The 27,073-nt window shown below is 40.8% G+C and overlaps 1 protein-coding gene across 1 annotated transcript; it reads left to right on the top strand.

Annotated features, from left to right (window-relative positions):
* Nucleotides 1–26,188, top strand: LSG1 (large 60S subunit nuclear export GTPase 1). Its single transcript, XM_061166856.1, has 14 exons — nucleotides 1–170; nucleotides 1,587–1,713; nucleotides 6,956–7,076; nucleotides 7,259–7,345; nucleotides 7,841–7,927; nucleotides 12,144–12,204; nucleotides 13,302–13,478; nucleotides 18,038–18,427; nucleotides 18,827–18,928; nucleotides 19,071–19,214; nucleotides 19,651–19,774; nucleotides 22,012–22,091; nucleotides 24,052–24,225; nucleotides 25,729–26,188. Exons 1-14 carry the CDS (start codon nucleotides 72–74, stop codon nucleotides 25,906–25,908), a joined length of 1,953 nt encoding a protein of 650 aa, XP_061022839.1. The 5' UTR covers nucleotides 1–71; the 3' UTR covers nucleotides 25,909–26,188.
* The last annotated feature ends 885 nt before the right edge of the window (nucleotides 26,189–27,073 follow it).

The raw sequence follows: 27,073 nt of genomic DNA, 5'->3' as shown, positions 1-27,073 counted from the left end.
TCGCGCTCCTGAACACCCAGAAAACTGGTGTGACTCTTGCTTGCTGCTTTTCGTCGGTCTACTGGACAAGCATGGGTCGGAGGAGAGTGCCAGAGGGTGGGACCCTTGGCCGGACTCTTATCCGCCAGCAAGTTCAACGGAGCCGTAGTCACCGCCACACTGACTCCTGGGTAAAAACGTTGTCTTTCTCAGCCTTTCTGCCTAGTTGTGAGTCTGAACGCAGCGAAATTTACGGTCAGGGTTCTCAGGGAAATATTCCAAAGGAAATGATGCCAAAATAGGGTTTCTAGAGAAGAATACAATCTTCCCCCGGTAACGGGGGGGATCCGTTCTAGGCCCACCCCCATCCCCTCTCGGATACTGAAATGTGCAAATGCTCAAGACCGTTAGAATCGACCAGGCCGAGAAACAGGCCCTCCTAGCAAGACACAGGGCCCAGAGGTGGAGGCTAGTGTGATGAGGTCGGAGTGAGATCTTGAAAACCGGGGCTAAAGTTTTATATTTATCCTGTAGGCCGTGGAAGCATTTGGAAGTTTCTGCACAGGAATGACACACAAACGACTTCGTGTTGTATTCGTTTGTTTAAAGAATTGATCCTCCAAGAGCCGCTGGTCGGTAGCAGAAGTACAAAATAACTCAGATTCGTGCTTCACCTTTTTTTTATTCCCTAGTGGTATTACTCAGAGCTGGACAGCATTTCTCCAAAGTTTGGCTGGCCTAGTAGCTTCCTGGGCCTGGAAACGGTCATAGTTTTAGGATCCTTGAAGAGCAGATGAAATAGTTTGATTGATTTGTAATTGTCATTTTGACATTCATTCCTCGAATGTTTGTGAATGTTTGAGAATTCACAAGTTCTCAGTAAAGAACTAGATTCTAATCCTTACCCTGATTTTTGCTGATTCTGTGGCCTTTGGGCAAACCACCTAGCCTTTTAACCTTCAGTTATTTTCATTTGTTTGTACCTGTACAGAGCATGTAGATTAGGATGGTGTTTATCTTATAAAACTGAAGTGTGTCTGGAATCAATTCAGTAAGTGGCAACTAGCCAAGCTTTTCATTCCACAGAATAAAACTCAAGAAAATACCACGTTGTGTGGAATGTAATAAAGGTAACTTTCAGGATTCTTTTGTTTTCACTTTACTATATCGAATGATACACAGCATCTCACAGTATCTCACAGCATTTGAGTCACTGTGTGAAATGTATTTCTTACTGTGGGTGTCTGTCTAAAAAAGTTGACCAACAGTGGTTGCCAGAACCAGAGTATATGGTATATGGGTTTAGATTCAAATACCTCTGCCACTTATTAGCTTATGACTATAGACAATTTATTCTATCCAGTTTAATCCAGATAGAGATATGAAGTTTATTTCAAAATATTTTGAAAATTAAATAAGAAAGTAAATGGAAAATAACTATCATGAGGTAAGAAAGTGCTCATTTAAATGTTAAGTGTTACTAATGTTGACTAAAAGAGCCGACACCACCCTCAAGGCCATAGAACGTTCTTTGGGAACATAGCATTTGTTTGGACGTAAGGAGCAGAAGAAAGCAGCTATCTTACCCTCCTATGTTTTACTCATAGCTGCACACAAGTGAACTCAACGATGGCTATGATTGGGGTCGACTTAATCTTCAGTCCGTGACTGAACAGAGTTCCCTGGACGACTTCCTTGCCACTGCGGAACTTGCAGGAACAGAGTTTGTAGCTGGTAAGTTGTTGCTGAGTACCTGCAACACATTTCTGTCTTTGCTGACTAGATACAAGTAAGTCTGCTTGGGGGTGTTTTGCCAATCTTCCTAAACTCATAAGGGAGCTGTTTTTGACCCAAAGGCAGATAATCCCAGGAGCAGTGTGGAAGGGTCAGAATTCAACAGGGAAGTACAAAATGTGCCACGGTTTTAAAATTCAGCTCTAAAAAGCATCTGTGGTTATCTATCATGTCAAATTCGAGAAACTCAGTCTCTCATCAGGGAAGAGACCAGTTAACATTATAGTGAACAGTAACCAGCTTTTACCAGAAAATGTTCCCTGCTACCATTGTTGGAAGCAAAATCCTGAATTAAATTTAAGTACTTGTCACACACTGTAGTGCATTTTTCCATGCATATAATTTATTTAAGTCACTGCTTGCCCTTTTTTGTTGTTTTTGGTTTGTTTGTGGTTTTTTTTTTGTGTGTGTGTGTGTGTTTATGTGTGTTTTCTAAGCATTTAGCAAACTACCTGGCACAGAGATACCCTTATAAACTATTATTTCTATTGCTCTTCTGTTAGAACTGTTATGTTGTTTAGCAAACTTGTTCATTTGTTCAAAATGCTTTTATTGAACCCCAGTTACTTTCAGGTATTGTGTGCCTACTGACAGTATAGTATTGTATAAGGCAAATTTTTATTTCTACAGAATTTTGTCTTAGGTGCTGCAAAAGGAGTCTGTAGCAGAGATGAATAAAAGGTGTCCATTTCTATCTGAAGGAAAATTGGGGCTGGTCAGGGAACACTTTACCCCGGATATGAGCCTTAAAAGATGTTAGCAGGACAGGTGAGATGATGCAGGACGTTACACACAAGCAGGCAGAGCACTTCAAGCTAAGATCTGAGCAGCAGCCTGCTTTGTTCAGAAAATGGTTAGAAGAAATTTCACAGTGCTTAAAAGTACATGGGTGCAAGAGGCAGTGAACAAACCCTTAGGGAGGAGGGAAGGGCCACGTCCAGGAAAGAATGAGGTCTTTAAAGGTGTCTTTAGAGGGTTCTGAGTAAATTGATGCTTTTGAACTGTGGTGTTGGAGAAGACTCATGTTGGAGAGTCCCTTGGACTGCAAGGAGATCCAACCAGTCCATCCTAAAGGAGATCAGTCCTGGGTGTTCATTGGAAGGACTGATGCTGAAGCTGAAACTCCAATACTTTGGCCACCTCATGCGAAGAGTTACCTCATTGGAAAAGACCCTGATGCTGGGAGGGATTAAGGGCAGGAGGAGAAGGGGACAAGAGAGGATGAGATGGCTGGATGGCATCACCGGCTTGCCGGACATGAGTTTGAGTAATGTCCGGGGTTGGTGATGGACAGGGAGGCCTGGCGTGCTGCAATTCATGGAATCGCAAAGAGTCGGACATGACTGAGTGACTGAACTGACTGACTGAAGTGAAGCAAGTATATTTTTTGAAAGATCACCGATGGATTTTGAACAAGAAAGACCAGTTAGGAGACTGTTTCTTTAGTCCAGCAAGCGAACCAGACCAGGGCTGAAATAGTAGTAAAGAGAAGAATGGAGAAAAGAAGAGAAACAAAGCTGTTCGTGGTTAGACTAAACCAGACTTTGTAGAGGGGCTGGAGGAAGTGAAGAAGAGTGTCTTTTTTGCATGTTAATGAGTACTCCTAAATAGTTTCGGAATACGGGTTGGTCTTCTGAGCAATGTAAACATAATTAGAAGGTTGGAATTTTCAGTCCCACTCAGGAGAAGAGGGGGGCTTCCCTGGTGGCTCAGTGGTAAAGAATTCACCTGCAATGCAGGAGATGCAGGTTTGATCACGTCCCTGGAGGAGGGCATGGCAACTCCCTCCAGTATTCTTGCATAGAGAAACCCATGGACAGAGGAGCCTGGACAGAGCTTCAGTCCATGGGGTCCCAGAGAACTGGACACAACTGAAGACACTGACGTGAGCGTGAGGGAAAGGAGAGGAGCTAGAGATGAAGTTAATCACTGGTGACCAATGACTTGATCCACTCGTACCTCCATAATGAAATTTCCATCAGCCTTTCAAAAAATCCATAAAAATCCCTCATTGAAATTAATTCCCTTTTCCTTAGAATTATTTAATGATAGGATTTTCCTCAATTCTCTGGCCTTCAGATGGCACTTGTCTTCTGGACGCTCGGGAACAGGGATTCTTAACCTGGAGACTACAAGTTTCAGCTGTCCATGAACCCCTCAGATTGCAGGCAGAATCGTACTTGTGTGTGTCGTGTGTGTGTATACATGTACATAGTGCACTTTTGAATAGGGTGATGGTCCATGGTTTTTAAGCTAGTTCTCATGGATCCCTGACCTTAACAAAGGAGTGCAGGACAATGAAAAATGCTAAATGTTCACTGGGAACTCTTCACTTTTAAAGATGGCAAAGGCCGTACTCAGCAAATAAGCAGAAGATATGATATTGTGACATAAAAGTAGTACATTTATATTTGGTCTTCATTTCTGTTTCCTTGATACAAGAGTTTCTAAAACTCTGGTGATTTCTTGAGTGGTAGGAGCAAGAGGAGTGTCTTTTATTATTCATAATAAGCCCCTTTCAACCTTACTAGGTTGGACTTCCCTGATAGCTCAGTTGGTAAAGAATCCCACCTGCAATGCAGGAGACCTCAGTTTGATTCCTGAGTCGGGAAGATCCACTGGAGAAGGGATAAGGCTACCCACTCCAGTATTCTTGGGCTTCCCTTGTGGCTCAGCTGGTAAAGAATCCTCCTACAATGCGGGAGACCTGGGTTTGATCCCTAGGTTGGAAAGATGCCCTGGAGAAGGGAAAGGCTACCCACTCCAGTATTCTGGCCTGGAGAATTCCATGGGGTCACAAAGAATTGGACACAACTGAGCAACGTTCACCTTCACTTATCAGCCTTAACTAGAGTTTATGCTAATGAGGTGACCTGAGGTTGCTGTGAGAAGGATGGACAGTGCTTCTGCCAGGGGGCTAATTGCCACAGGAACCTACCCTGTGATTTGAGGGTTGGGACTTTCCAAAACTCCTCCCCCAACCTCTGGGAATGGGAGATGTCCTGGAGATTGAGTTAATCACCAGTGCCCAACTATTTAATGCCTGTGTAATGAGGCCTCCATAAAAACCCATTTGCAGATTTGGCATCTGAAGTGGGGGCAGTCTCTTGATAGTGTCAGAGTAGAATTGAATTGTAGGACACCCAGTTGGTGTCTGGAGAGTTGGAAAACTGGTTGTTGGTGAGAAAACTCATACATTTGGTATCAGAAATGTTGGTAGTGAAAGCAGTTCAGAGACAGGTGGCTGCATCATCCATCATGTGCTTACTGCTTGTGGCTACTGAGATGAGAACAGGAATGGGTAGTTGACTCTCCCTAAGATTTGAGATTTGGGAGCAGCTGCAGTGCACTAAGGAATTTGATGTTCAGTCAGAGTGTGGAATGGGTATACTCTGTGGTTTTAGCCAAAGAGGGAAAGAAGTGAAGCTATAAGCTAGATGGTGGACTGGGAGAAGAGGAAAGAATCAAGGGGCTAGAGGGATTTACAGAGCTTGGACCAAGCAAAGTGGGAACATTGGGTGGGAGGTCACCATTGGAAGGAGAAATTAATGTCAAAGAATGATCAAGTATGGGTTAGAGGGGTGAGTATTCTGACTGGTGGTTGAGGATGACATGATGAGAATGGTGACTGGAGGCTGTATGTACTCTGGGTGACTGGACTGTCCAGTATTGGTGGTCACATGAAGGTAGTAGATTGCCGTCTTTGCCTAAAGAAGAAGAGAACCATTGCTAAAGATGACCTGTTATCCTTGAATAGGACCTCCTCTTGGCATTTTGGTAAGAAGCGTAGCTGGCTTCCAAGTGCTTATCTCACTGAAGTCACCTGCCCCAGAGACTAGGTGGCTGTGGAGAGGTGCAGTAGAGAGGCCTGGAGCAACTTGGGATAGAGCCTAGAGCAGAGGCCTCTGGTTTATACATATACTGGGTATTGTTTTATTCCTTTAAATTCTTGTACAGCTTGATTGTGAGTGTTTATAATGCAGAAAGTGAAGAAGAACTAAAGAGCCTCTTGATGAAAGTGAAAGAGGAGAGTGAAAAAGTTGGCTTAAAGCTCAACATTCAGAAAACTAAGATCATGGCATCTGGTCCCATCACTTCATGGCAAATAGATGGGGAAACAGTGGTTAACTTTATTTTTCTGGGCTCCAAAATCACTGCAGATGGTGATTGCAGCCATGAAATTAAAAGATGCTTACTCCTTGGAAGGAAAGTTATCACCAACCTAGACAGTATATTAAAAAGCAGAGATATTGCTTTGTCAACAAATCCGTCTAGTCAAGGCTATGGTTTTTCCAGTGGTCATGTATGGATGTGACAGTTGGACTATAAAGAAAGCTGAGTGCCAAAGAATTGATGCTTTTGAACTGTGGTGTTGGAGAAGACTCTTGAGAGTCCCTTGGACTGCAAGGAGATCCACCCAGTCCATCCTACAGATCATCAGTCCTGGGTGTTCATTGGAAGGACTGATGTTGAAGCTGAAACTCCAATATTTTGGCCACCTGATGCGAAGAGCTGGCTCATTTGAAAAGACCCTGATGCTGGGAAAGATTGAGGGCAGAAGGAGAAGGGGACGACAGAGAATGAGATAGTTGGATGGCATCACTGACTCAATGGACATGGGTCTGAGTCGATTCCAGGAGTTGGTGATGGTCGGGGAGGCCTGGCGTGCTGTGGTTCATGGGGTCGCAAAGAATCGGACACGACTAAGCGACTGAACTGAACTGATAAATGTTTTATGTAAATTCTAGCTTTGTAGTAGCTCACCAGTTCTGATTGGAGTGAGTCTCCTTTCTGAACTTTGCTTTTCCCCTCAGTCCCTTTGGCTTAAAATTATTCTCCATGGGTAAAATGAGGAGACTGGTTGTAATGAATATTTGCAATCACTTCCCACTCCTCTTGTTTCTGTTTCCAAGAAATGCATTTAGCATATGGAGTTTTACAAAAATCAGTACTTGAAAAAGTGGTTGACCTCTTGAAACATTTAGTAAAGATCTTTTTTTTTTTTTTTGGTAGAAAACTTCCTTTGGAAAATTATAATTTATTCAAGGTTAGGGGAATCTATGTAAATCAAGAAAGCTTAAATTCTGTTTTAGGTGCTCATATTTTTAGTATTCTAAGTAATGAATTCACTCTCTATACTGTCTCTTAAATAACAGTACTTTTTTTTTCCCCCCATGGACAGAGAAGCTTAATATTAAATTTGTGCCTCCTGAGGCTAGAACTGGACTACTGTCTTTTGAGGAGAACCAGAGAATTAAGAAACTCCATGAAGAAAACAAACAGTTCCTGTGTATACCAAGGAGGTGAGTTGAGTAAAAATGCAGGATATTAAAAGACATAACGAAACCACTAAATATAAAATTTTTATTTGGTGTTCACTTTTTTCTGCTTTCTTTTCTCAACTGCCATTATTAAATCCAGTTATCCTATTCTATTTTGGTAACTCATGTGGGGTTGTTTATTTTTTACTTTATGATTGTTTCAGACCAAAGTGGGACCAAAAAACTAGTCCAGAAGAACTCAAACAGGCAGAGAAAGATAACTTTCTAGAATGGAGACGTCAGCTTGTCCGGTGAGTGTTCACCTCCATGAAGAATTTTCTTGAAATTTTGAGTTAGGCATGTTGGTGTGCTTGTATTGCTGTTTGCATTTTTAAGGCTTTGTTCTTTTAAAGAGAAATGGTAGATTTCATCTTATACATGCAAATTGGTGTGTGTGCAAGCCACATTGCTTTGTGCATGTGTTTCCTTACACAAAGGTTGTGAGTTCATTGCTGCATTCTTGGCCTTTTCTCCTTTTCATATCCTTTTCCTGCTGTTTGTCACTCTGGAGTTGATCACTGCTCCCTGGAGCCTTCTTCCAACGTGATGGATAAACCTCTAGGACTTAAAAGCTTAAGTAGAAAATTTAAATTTGATTTGCATATTAACTCAACAGAAAGGATATAAAAATCATTTGACAATATTTGTGTGCTTATTTTTTAATGCAATGAATTTGAGTATTTATATTACTTGAAACCTAACTATCAAAATCTAGCAGAAATGTAAACTTCTCATTCTAAAACCAGGTTGGAAGAGGACCAAAACCTGATATTGACACCATTTGAAAGAAATTTGGACTTTTGGCGCCAACTCTGGAGGGTGATTGAGAGAAGGTAGATTACCATTTTCTTTTTGTGTAAGGAGGATGTGGTGGTGGTGTTACGATAGATTTGCATGTTATATATGTTTGTGAGCCCAGGGAGGGGTTAAAGGAACAGGATCAAGCTTTACAAAGGGCTACTGAGAATTATTATAGAAACTGAAACTGTGATCCTACATTTCTTTTAAAATATGGGGGGGGGGTTATTAATAAACACATTGATAAACTTAAAATAATGGTTATTGCTAAAGGTTTTTTATTATTGTCAAAAGAGTGTATGAATTATTTATAAGGACCCCTTAAATGAACCTTATATTTGAAATGATGCTTTTAACAACGAGCCTTCACGGGGTAGGAGTGTGTGTGTGGTTAATCTATAAAATACACCCAGTAAGAATGTTAGGAAACAGGATGCTTTCACTGGGATTCTTGGGAAAGGATATTAGCATATTTAGCATTATTACCAAGAAAAAGGACTTGGATTAAATTTGTAAAAGTTATTTACATTTCTTTTTAGGGTGATGAAAATCCTCTGGAATTAGTGGTGATAGTTATACAACTTTGTGGCTGTATTCAGTCAGTTCAGTTCAGTTCAGTTCAGTCGCTCAGTCGTGTCTGACTCTTTGTGACCCCATGAATTGCAGCACGCCAGGCCTCCCTGTCCATCACCAGCTCCCAGAGTTTACTCAAACTCATGTCCATCGAGCTGGTGATGCCATCTAGCCACCTCATCTTCTCTTGTCCCCTTCTCCTCCTGCCCTCAATCCCTCCCAGCATCAGGGTCTTTTCCAGTGAGTCAACTCTTCACATGAGGTGGCCAAAGTATTGGAGTTTCAGCTTCAGCATCAGTCCTTCCAATGAACACCCATGGCTGATCTTTAGGATGGACTGGTTGGATCTCCTTGCAGTCCAAGGGACTCTCAAGAGTCTTCTCCAACACCACAGTTCAGAAAACTAAGATCATGGCATCTGGTCCCATCACTTCATGGGACATAGATGGGGTAACAGTGGAAACAGTGTCAGACTTTAATTTTGGGGGCTCCAAAATCACTGCAGATGGTGATTGCAGCCATGAAATTAAAAAATGCTTACTCCTTGGAAGGAAAGTTATGACCAACCTAGACAGCATATTAAAAAGCAGAGACATTGCCAACAAAGGTTTGTCTAGTCAAGACTATGGTTTTTCCAGTGGTCGTGTGTGGATGTGAGAGTTGGACTGTGAGGAGAGCTGAGCGCCAAAAAATTGATGCTTTTGAACTGTGACTGTATTAAAAACCACTAAATTGTATACTTTTAAAAGGATGAATTTTATGGTAACGTTAATTATCTGTTTTTCTTAAAAGTCACTTAAATGCGTCCAACCCATCTTGCTCCCTCAGGTAGAGAGGGTCATTGGGCTGGGATGTGAGGAGGTGAGAATATTAAAGCAAATCTCTAAGCCTGAAGGAAGGGGAAGGTTGCTGCTAATTGCCAGGCTCCATGCTGACCTCTTAGATTGACCTAGGTTTGAATGGGGCTTAGGAAGACCCAGTATGGTTCTTTTGGGGACTGGAGTGGACTGATCTCTCCTTCATGCAGTTAGAATGTATATTGCTGAAAATGCCTGTTTTCTTACTGAAAATGCTGTTTCTTATTTCCAAATAGAATTGGTAACAATGTGAAATATTGAAACTTCAACCTTGAGGAAATGCCCCCATCGGCACACTCTTAGTTAATTCTTTAATTCTAGATTTTCTCCTATTTTATATATTGGCTATCTTTTTCCACATTTCTTTTTTTCCTTATTTATTCTGGTTTCTGACTTTCGTGTAAGAGGCTCTTCACAGGTGTCAAGTGATATTTGCCATCTGTTCATATTTAAGAAAACAAAGTGTTACAAAGCTGATTGACAGGACTTCTGTTTGGGTGATTTTGCCACCAGGTGAACTTCTCTGTATGGTGACTGAGCAGAGATCAATTTTATTTTGTTGGGATTCCCTACAAAATGTTTGTATGGGTGTTTTCCCTAGGATCAGTCAGTTTCTTAAAGAGAAGCACGATCGTCTGCCAAGAACGGGGTAAAGGTGATAATATATTACACAGGGGCTGGGCCTTTCTACCATTTGGGGTATGTGTAGACTTACGTTAATCCTCCTCTCTTCAGTATGGCATCTCTTTCCCACCTTCTCCTATGCTTGAGGTCCTAGTTCTGGAACCTCTCAGGTTCATCTTCTCCACAATAAAACCTGGCCTTCTGCTATTGGGACAGGGGTCTGAGGGGCTGTGGGGTGAAGTGTGGCTGCCTGGCTGAATGGAACAAGGGAATGGACCTAATCACTCCCTGTTCAGAGTGATTTTAGTCCCACACCTCGCCCTTGTTTCAAAAACTGCATCTGATCCTGAGCTGCTTCAGAGCTCTGGAGTGTGAACAGGCCTGCTTCTCATTGGCTGACTTTCTGAGTTGCTCTTCTTTCTTTTTGTCCTAATGAGTTTCAGCCTTTCATTTTTGTAGGTCTTGAGAGGGAACAAAGGTAACCATATGAATTCTTCCATGTTTAACAGGAAGGCCCTTCCCTTATTTTTTATGCCCCTAGATAAGCTGTTTGTTTCCCCAGAGTAAGCCTGGACCTGTTGAAACTTGTAGCTTCAATTGGATTACAGCATCACTTGTTCTGTTGCTCTATCACATGGACGTGGATGTGAATTACATAAAAATATCAATAAAGTAACTCCTGCCGTGTCTCTTAACAGGAAATATTTATTGATATGTTCTGTAAAACAGCAGGTGTCTCCTGTTTGGTAACAGACTAGCTATGTCATCTGCCTCTTTAATTTCAAGAATAGTTATCAGAAAGGATTTGGTGTATAACATTTCATTGAAATGCAGGAAACTGCTGAGGCACAGAGGGCAGAATGCTGCTTCCAGTCAGACAACGTGTTTCCATTGCATTGCATCAACACTTCCTAGCACATAACTGGCACTTTGCCCTGCATCTTAATTCAGTACACGAAGCAAGCCATCTTAAACTTGTCTTCTTTTCTTACTGGTGTGTCTTAAGCTGGTTATTCTTTCTGCCTCTTTGGCAGGTAGACATAATGTTTATGGACTTTGGTTCATTAGACTTTGTCCGTTTTTTGCAGTCATTTTTGCGTTTACTGTTAAATCCTTACAGATGGAAAGCAGTAGATATTACCTTAAAGAAGGAAATACTAGGGCCCACTTAACTAGAGAACTTTTTAAGCATCTTGTCATAAGTTAGCAAGTTTATGAGTTCCTTTACTCACAAGATTATGCTGGAAATTTATTCTGAAGGAAAATGCAGACCCAGATTTGTCAAAAGTCCTGCCCTGAATGGTAGCCTTGATTTAGCACATTTCCTTGGTGTTCAGCATAGTTGCATAGGAGTTACTCCAGGAAGAGCGAACCAGACATGGATTGGGAAGACTACTGGAAGGTGCTGGTACATGCACAGCTTGTTCCCTCCCAGCGGTGGTCACAGCATCTTTCCTAACCACAGAGGCTGAAGGTAGGGAGGATCCTATTGGAGAAGTGTAGTACTCATGCAGTGCTGGCCTGCTGGTGCCCGCTACCTTTGTGAGGAATTCGAGGGACTTGCTGTCTGCGAAGAAAGTTTTCATATTGCTCCATCTTCTGTGTGATGAAAGGGGTTGCATTCATCATTTCCTGCTTCACCATGGCAACTTAAGTTGATACTTCGCTATTTTGAATTTTATCATTTAAGCACATTCTTGAAACTGGTGGATGATGATTTGCTAGATGTCAGAAGGGTTTAAGTGAGGTTTATAGGCTTTATAGTGGCAGCTGTGATCAGGTGATACATTAGAGCTTTTTGAGGCCTTAACACAAGTGTAGACTGGGTGCTGAGTATATAGTAGACATCACCTTGGATTGAAGTCTTTGGAATAACTCTTTAATCTTTCCAGGAGAGATTACTAGAAGGTATAGTTTAAAATTTTAGCATATTGAGAGCAGGAAAATGTTATGATTATAGCATGATCTCTGGTCCAGAGTGCTTGAGTTCGCCTTCAAACTCAATCACTTAGTACCTTGTGGCTTTGAATAGGCCACTTAGCTGTTCAAGCTTCAGTTCCTTCACATATAAACTGGGGATAATTGTACCTATTGAAAGTTAAAAACATATCAGTGCCTGACATACGAAAGATGTTTGCTCTCGATACTGTTTCCTTTCACTTCACAGTGATTGGCATGTCTCACATGTGTTTTTCAGTGATATCGTGGTCCAGATAGTAGATGCTCGCAATCCACTCCTGTTCAGGTGTGAGGATTTGGTAAGTGAAACGTGACAAGATTCAAACTTCAAGCCCTTGGAGCAGCAGTGGGAGACAGCGTCACTGACAGCAGTGGCTCTGAGCCGCCCTTGGCACCCTGCTCTCGCGGCTCTCCCGCTCCTCCCAGGGCCAGGAGCCTGCGCAGTGGGGCCCTTCAGACATGTTTTCTTCAGACTGCTGTTTCCATCTGCAGGAAGCCTCAAACACTTGAACTTTCTAGCTTTTAGTTTAGAAGCCACTCTGTTCAGAGGCATTTGCCAGTGTGTCTCATTTTTTAAGAGAATTTTAAGTAAATGAAGTAGCATTTTGCTGATTTTGGCATATGCGTAGTCCGTTCATCCCACTAAGCTTTCTCTTCGCACACCAGATTTACTATCTTCTGTGGTATTCTACAAATGATCTAAGTTTGTAAAATACTGCATGGGGTCATCATTAAGGTGTGAGTATCACTAGAAATGAGGCGATACAGGCTTTGAATTAATAAGACTGAAAACACATGAAGTGTTCCTGTTTCTGTTTGAGGACCACAGCAGGACCATTATTTTAAAATCTGGTGAATAACAAAATTCAAAATAGGGAAACTCTTACTAATTCAGCTTTCAATATTTTTAGGGTATTTCCTAATGGAAAGCTATGCTTGGGGTTAACTTAATCACTGGGTCTTATTTTCCTTTTAGACTTCAAAAATATTTTTTATAAGATTATTGACTGTCATCATTTGGCTTGAAAATAGTTCCTGCTGACTGACAAATCTTTTTTTTAAATGCAATTATTTATCTTTGCTTGAAAGAAACTGTATAATTTAAAGAAATAAGAGCAGGGCAGGAAAGCATTTCCTTTTTACCCTTTAGTTTTTTTTGTGAAGAGTTTGTAAGCATATGTGACCTAACTTCTTTTCAAAGCCTGCTGAAAGTACCCATACCATGGATTTAATCATGTACCATGATTAAAAATCTTTCATATTAGGACTGTTTTAAACTGGTGACAGTAAGACCTTTTAGTAATAACTAGAAGGGACTAGGGAAGGGGATCTTCAGTATAATTAGCCAAATTTTTCCCCATTTGGAGAGATATCTGAATATCTTTGTCTTGCCTAGGAATGTTATGTGAAAAGCATTGATGACAACAAGGAGAATGTTATCCTGGTGAATAAGGCAGACTTGTTGACTGTCGAGCAGCGGAGTGCCTGGGCTGAATTCTTTGAAAAAGAAAACGTGAAGGTCATTTTCTGGTCAGCTTTGGCTGAAGCCATTCAACTGATGGCTAACTCTAAGGTAACTGGGGACTTCTCGGGTTGGAAGATTTCAGTTTCTGTTAAGTGTGCTTTGTTTGTTTTTTCTTATTGTTGATTTGTGGGGCTTTATTTCTTTTTTCCCTAAGTAGTAGGGTAGTATGATGACCTACAGAAAAGTAAGTTGCAAAGTTGCTTTCTCTGAAGACACATACTTTTTAAAATGTTAGGCAGAAAGTTGTATAGGAACTTTCCTAATGACTTTACAGTTGCTTTTAAGAGAAGTCAAAACCAAAATTCAGATAGAGCTGAATGTAATAACTTCTCTGGACTTGACTAGAATCTCTTTTGACTTTGTTTTGAAAACAAAGAAATGAAGTAATACTAAATTAATATATACCATGTGTTTTAACCCAGTTTTGCTAGAAACAGTTTAAGGGTTATTTTCTAATAAAAATTAATGATAACCAGCTATGGAAAGAACTTAGCAACAGCATTCTTAGAGCTGAAAGAGACCTAAAGTCATGTCTTTTCCTGTCTGCCTCCTTTCATCTCACCTCTGTTAGCCATTGCTGACGAGTTAGTGGCCTGAGCTGGGTGCTCTAAATACAACCCCTTCTTGTTGGTGAGCTCAGAAGTTAGGGAGCTCTGACTCTGTGAAGGACTTCTTCCCTCCACCTCCCTGGCAGACAGTCACACACATACTCTCTCAGGCCATACATACCAGATGTCTCAATTCTTTTTCTCTCCAGGGTGAAAGTTCTTTAGTCCAATAAGGTTCAGCTCTCCTAACTTTAATTTAAGGCCTCTTCCTTTCTCCCTGTGTTCTCTTTTCTGCAGAAGGTACATATCTCTGCTTTGCTGCTCCTAATAGACGTGTCCTCCAGTGCACTCCTCACCCTGAGGGCCTCTCTGCCTGAGTCAGGAGAGCACCCAAAATGGGTGGCCACTGATCAAGTATAGTCCTCCAGGTGTGCTTTGCCGAGGACGTGTATTCTTATTTCTTGTGACCAGGATACTCCCAGGAATTCAGGGTTTTTGTTAATTCACCTTCTTTCAAAGGAGCTTATGCTTTTGGCTCATTAAACCTATGAACAACCGTATCCCTCAAATATCAGATTGGCCAAAAAGTTTGTTCTGGTTTTCCCGTACTACCTTAAGGGAAAAACCTTTACGAACTTTTTGACCAACTCAGTATTTTAAAGATAAGGCTTTAGCAAGCAGATCTCATCTATCTTTACATGTGGGGAAAGTTTCTCACTTTATTTTTAGCTCAGCTTAGGACATGTTCCTCTTAAATATTAGTGGTTCGGGGACAAGGTAGAATTCATTTTGGATATGTCATTTGCTTTTCTCTTCCAGAATTGAATCATCTGCAGGTATTGTGTTGGCCCTTCTGTGTCTTCTTAATGTTCATTGATAACGCTGTTGAGTAGTCTGGGGCTGAGGATAGAGTTCTGCGACCTTTTGTGGACTTACTAAGCGCAGGTGTACCAAGCATTTAAGATGTATTTGAAAGACTATAACAGTAGTTATTGTGCTATTACTGTTGTTAATAAAAATTAACCCACAGAAAACCTGTTCTTAGCAGGCACTGCTATTCTGAGTACTTTCTGTGTTTTATTTCATCTTCTCCAGAAAGAGTTTAAGTGCTTGTAATCCTTGGGCAATCTGGCTTCATAGTCTGTCCTCTTCATTATTGCTTCTCTTGTTTCAAATCCTTCCTGGAAGTTGGTGTCTAGTTGCAGTGCTGAATAACTATTTATCAATATGTCACTCAGCCCTGATGCATCAGCCCAGTGGCCCTGTTGAAAATGGGAAAAGGATCAGTTTTTACATCTCTGGTATTCCCTGAACTGGCAACCAAGGAGTAGATTCCCAAGGGAAATGGGATTTGTTTGCACGATGTGTTCTCAGGGAATCTTTGCTGCCTCCTGTTGTGTCTGTTAGCTTACTTGTAGAATTGTTTCCCTGTCAGACTGGATTACCAGTGCTTGGTTTATGGAAGATATTCTTTCTTCTTTTTTAAAAGTTGAACCTTATTTATTCTTCCTAAATCCTCTGAAATCTCTGTTCATGATTTTCCAAGTTGTTACCAGCTACTACTGTTATGTTATCGTATCTAATCACATCTGTCATTTGAATATCAAGCATGAACTTATTAAAAAATAGATATTCACTGTTTTTTCACCTATCTGAAGTTTGCTCTTTTCTCCATGGTTGTTTAACCATTCTTTTTTTTTTTTAATGGGACTTGTTTTTTTTCCATTTATTTTTATTAGTTGGAGGCTAATTACTTTGCAATATTGTAGTGGTTTTTGCCATACATTGATAAGAATCAGCCATGAGACTTTTTTTTAATTGAGTACTTTTGTTTTCTCTCGGCCATTTGTTAAATTGCACTGTGTTCCCCAAAAATGGACTTTTCCCTTCTTTCTTTTTTTTATGTGTGTATGTGTGTGTAGCAGAGTTTTATTAAAGTGAAAAAGGGACAGAGAAAGCTTCTGATATAGACATTAGAGGGGGGATGGAGAGTGCCTCACTTGCTAGTCTTAGCACGGGAGCTGTATATACTTTTTCAATTGGTCCCTTCTTTCTTTTAATTTTTGATGTAACTACTGCAAAGTCCTTTTGTTGCCTTTATCAATTTTCCTGAACCTAAACTGCTTCAAGCCTTAGTTTTCCTAGCAAATACCCATGTTCAGTTCACATTATTGTGTTCTGCCTCTTTCATACTTTTAAATGTTCAGAATAGTACACAGTGACTTTGTGACCTTTATTATAGAAACTGCTCCAATTCCAAGTTTCTTTTTGAGTCTCCTGAAATGACAGTGAAATCATACCTCTTCTCCCTGACTTTTTTTCTTCCCTAAAATGTAGGATACCTATTTAACTGAGTTTATTATGCCCTCTCCTGTAGTGGCTACTCATTCTAACACTAGATTATTTGGAAATGATAGGTTTGCATCACTTCTAAATCTAAATCAATTCACCCTTGTTGATAAGAATTGGTAATACTGTGAATTGTTGTATTTCTGCTTTATTATCTGTAAGAATTCAGAAAGATTGTTGTTAAGTTGCTAAGTCATGTCCAACTCTTTGTGATCTCATGGACTGCAGCACGCCAGGCTTCCCTGTCCTTTACTGTCTCCCGGAGTTTGCTCCAACTCATGTCCATTGAGTCGATAATGCCATCCAACTGTCTCATCCTCTGTTGTCCCCCTCTCCTGCCTTCTATCTTTCCCAGCATCAAGGTCTTTTCCATTGAGTCTGTTCTTCACATCAGGTGGCCAAGGTATTGGAGTTCAGCTTCACCATCAGTCCTTCCAATGAATCTTTGGGGTTATTTCCTTTAGGATTGACTGGTTTGATATCCTTGCTGTCCAGGGGGCTCAAAAGTCTTCTCTATCACCACAGTTCAAAAGCATCAGTTCTTTGATGCTCAGCCTTCTTTATGGTTTAACTCTCACATCCATACATGACTACTGGAAAAAACCATAGCTTTGACTGTACAGACCTTTGTCGGCAAAGTAATGTCTCTGCTTATTAATATGCTGTCTAGGTTGGTCATAGCTTTTCTTTCAAGGAGCAGACATCTTTGAATTTCATGGCTGCAGTCACCATCTGCAGTTACTTTGGAACCCAAGAAAATAAAATCTGTCACTGTTTCCATTTTCCCCCGTCTATTTGCCATGAAGTGATGGGACCAGATGCTGTGATCTTAGTTTTTGAATGTTGAGTTTTAAGCCAGTTTTTTCACTCTTCTCTTTCACCCTCATCAAGAAGCTCTTCAGTTCCTCTTCACTTTCTGTGATTAGAATGGTATCATGTGCGTATCTGAGGTTGTTATTTCTCCTGGCAATCTTGATTCCAGCTTGTAATTCATCCAGAAGGATTAATACACCCATGAATTGTAAATCATTTTTACCATTCTCTTTCCAAAAGAAGTCATTGTTCGGCAAATAATTTCCATGCACAGAGTTGTTTTGTTGCTCTCATATTTCACACACAGGGACCTGTGCCCCATGATGCTATGACTTATTAAAAATAGTTATAAAAGAATAGTTTCCTTAACTATGAAAATCACTGTCTTTTAAAATGAAAATTTATATTAATTATAAATTATACCCTTCTTGCTTTGTGCAGAGAAGAGAATATTAACTGTTTTACTGTTAATGAGAATACTTTTGTTTTATTCTATAGCCCATTGCAAAAGTACTGCCGAGGAATTCAGCTTGACACAGGCTTTTCTAAACTCTTACTTTTTTTTTGAATAGATAAAAGAGTTATCTATTAGACAAGATCAAGGTGTTCACGGTAGTATAGCCATAGACAAGAGTTATCTATTAGAAAAGTAATAGATGTTATTTGTTCAAATAATACAAAAATGTGTGATATGAAGGTCCCCCTCTCTGGAGGGCACCACTGTGGATAGTTCAGTTATATCCTCATGTTATCTCATCTCCCTCTTTTCACCTTTCCTTTTCATAATGTTTTTTGTCCTCTGTTCATCTTAGATAACCAACTCTGAGTGTTTTTACCAGAGTGAAAAGTGCAGTTGTTACACACTTTGAACTTTTGTGGTTTTTGTTATTTCATCAGGAAGAAGTAAACAGAGACACTGGAGAAGCTATCACAGCCGAGTTTGAAAACTCCAGTTGCGACGAAGCTGAAATTCTACACGAAGAGGCTGAACATCTTTCACTTGGTGCAGTTGCCAGTAGTGAAGAAGAGAGTGAGTATGAGGACTGTCAGGAGGAGGAGGACTGGCAGACGTGTTTGGAAGATGGCAGCAGCCCTGATGAGGAAGCCTGTGGCCAGGACTGCAAGGAGGCCCATACTCTGGATTCTGAGGCTCAAGAAAGGAAAACCCCGCAGAAGAGGCAAATACACAATTTTAGTCACTTGGTATCAAAGCAGGAGTTACTCGAGGTCTTTAAGCAGCTGCACTCTGGAAAGAAGATGAAGGATGGACAACTTACTGTTGGACTGGTAAGATGAGATATGTCATAAAATTGATTCGTGAGGGTCTGTATTCCCACTGCACTGGAACCCCAGAGACCAGTGAGGCCCTGGTGTCATAGGGAAGACTGAAGACTTCTTGTTGCCCATGGGCGTCGTGGGAGCAGGCCATGTGTGACAGACAGCCCAGCTCAAAGAATGAACTTTCTCAAGGCTTAAACTGGTTACACCCCTGTTCGTATTACCTTCTACAGTCTCCCAGTTAATCCCTACATGTCTCGTGACTTACAAGAGATACCAGAATGAAAACTTTTAAGGTTGTCTTCTGCCCTCTGGTCCAGTGTTCTTTCCTTTAGATAGGGTAGGCTTTTGGCATCCTGTGATGATTGCCAACTTTTACTGTAGACATTCTGTCTGACTCCCTTCTAGGTGGGCTATCCAAACGTTGGTAAGAGTTCAACAATCAACACCATCCTAGGCAACAAGAAGGTATCTGTGTCTGCTACGCCTGGTCACACCAAGCATTTTCAGGTATTTCTACAGCATCAGCCTCTGTATTTACTCAGACAGTCCTCCCTCTGAGTATTTTCTGAAGTTCTTTGCCACCCATGTGCTGCTCTTCTTTCCCTTCCCATGCTGTGTGCCCAGCATAACCCCCTTACTTGTCCTTCAGACTCTCTATGTAGAACCTGGCCTCTGCTTGTGTGACTGCCCAGGCCTGGTGATGCCATCCTTTGTCTCTACCAAAGCTGAGATGATTTGCAGTGGAATCCTCCCAATTGACCAGATGAGAGATCATGTCCCACCTGTATCACTAATATCCTTGGTGCTGTGCCAAAATTGTGGTTGTTCTGTGTACATTGGAGCTTCAGAAAAATCTGAGTAATTAAATAGGGGAGGAAAAAATAATCCTTCCTTACATAATTGTAAGGATTAGAAACAAAGATTGTGTGATTTGTCTCTGAATTAGGATCATCTCACAAATCTGTAATGTATTTAGGTAAAAATGTGTCATCTTGAAGTCTGTTTCAGAGATAATATTTTTAAAGGATACATTTGGAGGTAGTCATTGGTGCATAAGGCTTTTTTTAAAAGAGGGACTGAAAGTCTTTTAAAATTAAGAATAATCATATTTCTTTGGAGAGGTGGAAAGTTTTTTGTCACCATAGTGCCAAAATACAGTGTTCTTAGAAGATGCCATGGGGAGGGAGAGGGGGGTCAGTTCAGAGAAGTAGATTCCTTGACAAGCTTATGTTTGCCAGAATATACCAAGACATGTTTTAGAAGCTACTTATGGCATTGACATCATAAAGCCTAGAGAAGATGAAGATCCCCAGCGACCTCCAACATCAGAAGAACTGCTGACGGCTTATGGATGTGAGCCGTGATTTATTTTAAAATGTGAACAAAAAGTAACAATGTAATTACTGACAGAAGTACCCTGCAAAGATACAAATTCAGAATATTCCCTTAGCATTTGTCATCTTTCAGGGTTGATATTTTTGTGGTCCTATTGGTCTTGCCTGCAGAGGAGCCTCCAGGTAGCTGACTTGGTAGTGGTTTCAGGGTCCGGCAGTAAAGGAGGGGGAGCCGACTGCTGCCTGAGTGGTATTTTACTTCATGTTAGGTGCTTTTTAGTTAGAGAAGGAGGTGTGTTATATTCCTCGCCTCTTCCCCAGGTTTTCACCATAGAAATCAGTGCCTGGGAGACGTGTCCTCCCAGGCTTTCGTGGTCTCAGGCCCTTTCCTGTAGGAGGCCTTGTACCCAAGTGTAGATGTTGGGGTTCTGAGCTGAGGCTCTGTTGGCTTTTCTTCATGGGAGTTCCATGTAGAAACTTCCCAGGTGGTGGTAGTGGCAAAGAACCTGCCTGCCAGTGCAAGAGACATGAGTGATGAGGATTCAGTCCCTGGGTTGGGAAGATGCCCTGGGGGAGGGCATGGCAACTCCCTCCAGTATTCTTGCCTGGAGAAGCCCATGGACAGAGGAGCCTAGCAGGTTGTAGTCCATAGGGTTGCACAGAGTCAGACAGGACTGAAGCTAGTTAGCGTACACACACATGTGAGTTATCTTTGTCATTTCTCCAATTGACTGTGATGTATTTATCTTAAACACAAACTTTAATCTGGAAAGACCTGTATCTACCTAAAGAAATAGCTGTGTTAAAAAAAATTTCCATGTGTATGTATCTTGCCTTTCAAGAAATTGCCCTCAGCCAGGATCAAGAGTTCAGGTTATTTGAGTGTTTACTGGCAGAGAAAGGTGATTTGATATAAACCACAGTTAAATTAGACCTTGAATTTTTGCCTTAGTTGAGTTGTTTTTTTTGTTTTTTTTTTAGTTGAGATATTTTAAAGAGGATGGATATTAAGCACTTGTGGTAAGACTGATATAGTCACAAAATCATAGGACAAGAAGGGGTCTTAAAGATCTCCCCATCTTTTATCTCCCTTTCCTTATGACAAATAATCTGAACTCCGAGCATGAAATGACTTGCCCAGGGTGGTGTCTGGTCAGTGGCATAGCCTCAGTGAGAACCCAGGTTTCTTTCCTAATCCATCTCTCCCTTGTGCTGGCCTGAAAGATGGGGAAAAGTAGACTTTGTATCAGACTTTCCATCTGGTTTGATATCCAAGCAAAACTGAAAGTAGTATGAGTCTTTTCAAAATTTTCATCTAATTCTCTCTGATAAATCAAAAAGTAAGGACAAAGCCAGTTTGTAAAAACACATGCCTAAACATTCTTAAAATACTAGTACAATTCATCATCTGTCCATATATTTGTTAACCATTTTATCTTCTAAGAATCACTTTTTTCTATGCATCATTTGTTTGTGTCTTAATGATTTATAGCAATTCTTTGCTACCTATGTTTCAAATGTTTTTCCTGATGTACATTTTCTTTAGCCCTATGGAAGTCAATGATTTCAATAGTTTTTTTCCTTTTTAGTTTTGTTGGGTTTGGTGTTTTACTTGGGAAAAACTGTTTTCCTATAATTTTTTTTTTTAATTTTTAGATTTTCATCCTCCTCCTGAATGTATTTTTTGTGTATAGTTGTAACTACTTTCTTCTAAGCTAAAGGACCCAACATAGAGCTAGGATGAGGAGATGGGTTTTTAACCTGTCAGCTAAAGCCTGTGTTGTTACCAGCTGTGCTCTGGTGTTCCCTTCTAATTGAATTAGTATTAAGGGGATCTTTGTTGTATGTTTGGGAAACTGAAAAAAGTGTAGGTATATCATTAAATAAGAAAACTTGATCTATTGCTTTTGGTTTTGCTGATAATGACAACATCATTTTACAAGTAGCCTCCCTGAATCAGTGTTTAAAATGGAAGAGATTGAAGAAATAACTAGAGTAGAGAGAGACTGAACGTGTCTGTCACATTCTGCTCGGTGTTTGGCAAAAGAGCAGGTGTACCAGTATAGTTGGTCCTGGATTATCAGCTATATTTGTAATGCTAACCAAAGTATTTTCTACATTGTTAATTGATTTTTTTTTTTAAGGTAGAATAAGAATGCAGTGTAGTAACAGAAAAGGCTAGATTTCCATTACCTCAAGTTTCCTTGTTACAATGTCTTCTAACTTAGGTTTTATAAAATTCATTTCTCCTCATAGGTATGCGAGGATTCATGACAGCACATGGACAGCCAGACCAGCCTCGATCTGCGCGCTACATCCTGAAGGATTATGTCAATGTAAGTGAACCCTGCCTCTTGTTCCTCTCGAATAAGTAAGTAGGTCTTTTTCCATTGCATGTGGTTAGGGTAATGGCAACCAGCTGGGTTATCAAGGAGATATTTTCTCTTTGATACTGTTTTATAACTGAAATTGTACTCTTGATCCGGGGGAGCCAGCATCATATAAAACATAGAAAGGACTGACGTGATATGAAATAGACGAACATCTCTGAATATCTGTTACCAGTAAAGGTGATAAAGTATGTAAGTCTGTGAGCTATTATTTTCCTGTTACAGTGAGGACATGGTGAGTTTTGGGTTTTTCTCATCAGCAAAATAGGAGTTCATAGTACCTATCTCATGAGATTACTATGGGAAATAAATGAGCGTGGTGTATATGAGTTGGAGACAGACACCCCCGTATACACAAACACCACTTAGCTCAGTGCCTAGTGTAAAATCAGCCCGGTAGTTTTTAGTAGGAGTAGTAGTAAGCTATTTCTTTCCCCAAAAAGTATTACTGGGAGTATAATAATTGGCTGTGAGGATGTCACTTTATTCCCTCCTCTTAGTATGTCATCAGTGGGGCTTTGGGGGCACAGAAATAAAAGAGGGCAGCCATGGTTTTTTTTTTAAATTTAGGAAGAAAATAGTTAATAGAATACTTATAGGGATGAATTACTAATTAATTATTCTTTGCCATTTGTAAATCTATGAAGGATGGGGTGGTGGTGGTGGTGGTGGTTGTTCAGTCGCTCAGTTGTGTCCGACTCTGCGACCCCATGGACTGCAGCACGCCAGGTTTCCCTGTCCTCCATCATCTCCTGGAGTTTGCTCAAACTCATGTCCATTGAGTCTCTGATCCATCTCATCCTCTTTCACCCCCTTTCCCAGCATCAGGATCTTTTCCAGTGAGTTAGTTCTTTGCATCAGGTGACCAAAGTATTGGAGCTTCAACTCCAGCAGCAGTCCTTCCAATGAATATTCAGGGTTGGTTTCCTTTAACAATTCACTGATTTGATCTCCTTGCTGTCCAAGGGGCTCTTTAAAAGTCTTCTCTAACACCACAGTTCGAAAGCATCAGTTCTTTGGGGCTCAGCCTTCTTTATGGTCCCGCTCTCACATCCATACATGACTACTAGAAAAACCATAGCTTTGACTAGACGGACCTTTGTCGGCAAAGTGATGTCTCTGCTTTTTAATACGCTGTCTAGGCGGAGGATGGGGAAAATGAGTTAAAAAGTCTTTATATGTATATATGGTAAAGAGAGGAAACTTGGCACCCAGTGAACAATGGCATTAGGCCCGGTGTCCCTATTAGTGCAGCCACACTATCCAACTGCATCCTGGCTTTTGTTTTGGAAAATACTCACATTAAGTATAGGGCTTCCCTGGTGACTCAGTCAGTGAAGAATCCACGTACAATGCAGGAGACTGCCTGCAATGTAGGAGACCCGGTTCAATCCCTTGGTCAGAAGATCCCCTGGAGAAGGAAATGGTGACCCACTCCAGTATTCTTGCCTGGAGAATCCCATGGACAGAGGAGCCTGTGGGCTGCAGCCCATGGGGTTGCAGAGTTGGACACGACTGAGTGACTGAACCACCATCTACCACATTAAGTTTTGGATTGGCCAAAAAGCTTGTTCAGGTTTTACATAAGATGTTACAGAAAAACCCCAAACAACTTTTTGGCTAACCCAATGTAATCACATACTTGGACTGAAGAGTACGTTAAACAAGACTCTAGGGGCACAGAGAAAGATTTCATTCTAAATTAGGACTATGGAAGGGTGAGGCCTCTAGAACACTAAGGATCGTCGTCTAGGTGTCAGGACTTCTCTAGTCGCAGTGACCAGAACTCAGCTCGGCTGTCAAAAGGAAGAAAGTTCCATCAGTGTGCCCTGGGGAGAGGCTACTTCTGTGAACTTCACACAGATGCTCTGAGGATGCGCTGTTACCACATGTGTTGTCTCTGCAGGGTAAACTCCTGTACTGTCATCCTCCTCCTGGCAGAGATCCTGTGACCTTTCAGTACCAACACCAGCGACTCCTGGAGAAAAAAGTGAATGGTGGGGAAATAAAAATGCAGGTGGTTAGAAATAAAAAGGCACATCAGATTGAAAATGTAGTGGATAAAACTTTCTTCCATCAGGTAAGTTTTAAAGTTTTTCTTTAACTTCTGATCCAATACACTTTGTATAACAGCTTTATTGGAATGTCATTTGCGTGTCATTGAATTCACCCTTTTAAAATATATGATTTAATAGTTTATGGTATATTCACAGAGTTGTGTTAACCATCACCACCATGTAATTTTAGAACATTTTATCACTCCAAAAAGAAACCTTGTACCTATTAGCATTCACTTCCCATTCCTTACTTCATCTAGCCCCTTCCAACCAGTCATCTACTTTCTCTGTAAATAGATTGTCTGTTCTGGACATTTCATATAAATGGAATCATACACTGTATGATCCTTTGTGGCTGGCTTCTTTAGCTAAGCCTAATAGCTTCAGGGTTCATTCATGTATCTGTACATATTTTGCTTATTATTGCCAAGTAATATTCCATTAAATAGAATATACCACATTTTGTTTATTCATTTGTCAGTTGATGGATATTTGGGTTGTTTCCACTTTTTGTATATACAGCTGCTGTGAACATTCATGTGCAGGTTTTTCTGTGGACATGTATTTCATTTCTCTTGGCTGTATACTTTGGAGTAGGATTGCTGAGTCATTGGAATTGCTATATAGTTAACCTTCTGAGTAGCTGCCAGGCTTTTTTCCAGAGTGGCTATACCACTGTATATTCCCACCAGCAATGTATGAGGGTTCTGATTTCTCCACATCCTTGCCAAACTACAGAAGGTAATGATATTTAAGCTAGACTTTGAGAAACAAAAGAAAATGTGTTAGTGGGAAGAAGAAGTGATGAAATTTCCAGGCTGAAGGAGTTGGTGAACAGAGGCAAAAAGATATGGGAGTGTGGCCTTTATAGGCACAGAACCCATGTTGCAGGTGACCCTGTGTGCCATTGGAGGGAATATGGACTTGATTCCCCAGTCTACATGGGACCTTCAGAGATCTGTGAGAACAGGACTTAGAGAGATACAGATTAGAGAACTCTGATAGAAGTGTGGACTCTGGATTCAAGGAGTCTTGCAGTGGTCCAGTAAAAGCCAATGAACCCCTGGGTTAAAGCAGTGGGGATGGATAAGAGGGGAAGATGTACGAAGTTCTAGAGACTGGAGTCCACAGAACTCAGTGCCTAACTGTTGTGACAGATGAGAAGAGAGTGTGTCATCTTGGCGGCTGAGCAGGTTCTTATACCACTGGCCGAAATAAAGAATGTAGAGTCAGCTTCTAACTAACTGAGTTGCACAAGTAGAATTTTGATATCAAGAGAGATTTCCAGAAAATAGCTGGTATTATGAGTATTGTTATAGGTGTTTGAAGCCATGGGACTAAACAAAAGTTGAAGGCAGGATGAATTGAAGACAAAACTCTGAGAAACTTATTTCGGGAATGGGGAGAGAAAGAAGAGCAGTTGGAGATGGAAGTCCACTATCCTGGAGTTCTCCACAAGCAATTCTGTGTGTATCCTCTGAAGGAGATTGCTGACACTGCCATTAATATCTTCCCTTATTTCCTAGGAAAATGTGAGAGCTCTGACCAAAGGAGTCCAGGCTGTGATGGGCTACAAGCCTGGGAGTGGCTTGGTGACAGCAGCTGCTGTGAGCTCTGAGAGCGGGGCTGGGAAGCCCTGGAAAAAACATGGCAACAGAAATAAAAAAGAGAAAAGCCGCAGACTCTATAAGCACCTGGATCCATGAACTTGGACTGCAGCAGAACTGGCACCTTTGCTGTGCATCTGTGGTGCTGTAGAGCGGACCCTTGTGAGGGACACACAGCGGCTGCTATCCAGACCAAGGGCTTCCTCAGAGCGCCAACTCAAGACGAGCAGTTGTCTTAGGTTCCCAGAACCCTGCTCCTGTGGAAGGCTGAGTTTAAGATGAGGGAATTTATGATGTATATGTGTGTAAATATATACACAAATGCATAGTAATTTATAAATTGGGAATTTTGGGGAAAGATATTAAAGTTCATTTGCTACTTCGTGGGTTTTTTATTGACTCATAGATTTATTGCTATTTGGACATTTCACATTCTTTAAATGATTTTAATTTGCTAAAACATGGCTGGATTTTTTACTACGTGATTAAATTTGTGATACTCAACCTCAAACACATACCCAACTTACACCCCTGATATGGCAGAAGGCATATCAGATCTTGGAACGGGGGTTGGCATGGGTGAGTTTTAAACCCTGTGGAGAGCATGACCTACTGAAGATTACTGTCTACGTGAGTCTCCACCCCAGAGGGGAGCATGTGTTTTTTTGTGTCATAGATGGTTTTGGAAATTTAATGGAAGTTATGGACACTTTCTCCAGAAAAATGTGCATTACCACCTACACAAAGTTGCAAAATGTATCCAGAGATTCATAGACCCCAAAGTTCATGAATTCACAGTTAAGACGACTTGCCTTTAACTGACTGTAATATATTTGGTATATTTGAAAATGTGTTCTATCTGGGGAATTTAAAATTTTTTATTCACCAATTTAACAAATACTCATTGACCAACTTTTCTATTTTGATGAAGTCTAAATTTATCTTTTTTCTTTGGTTGCTTGTGCTTTGGTGTTAGAATTGAAGTATTGCCAAATGCAAGATTACTAAGATACACTCATATTTTTTTTCTAAAGAGTTTTAGGGTTTTAGCTCTTAAATTCAGGTCTCTGGACCCGAGTTAACTTTTGTAGGTAGTGTGAGTCAGGAAGTGGGTCATCTTAATTCTTTCACATGTGCATATCCAGTAGACCCAGCACCATTTGTTGAAAAGCCCCCCTCCCATTTAGTTGTTTGGGCACCTTTGTGGAAAATCAAGCATAAATGTGAGGGCATTTCTAGAGATGTACCTTTGAGAAGTCAAACG

Source organism: Dama dama, chromosome 19 (assembly GCF_033118175.1).
Source record: "Dama dama isolate Ldn47 chromosome 19, ASM3311817v1, whole genome shotgun sequence".
NCBI lineage: Eukaryota > Metazoa > Chordata > Mammalia > Artiodactyla > Cervidae > Dama > Dama dama.
This window is presented reverse-complemented; position numbering and strand designations above follow the sequence as displayed.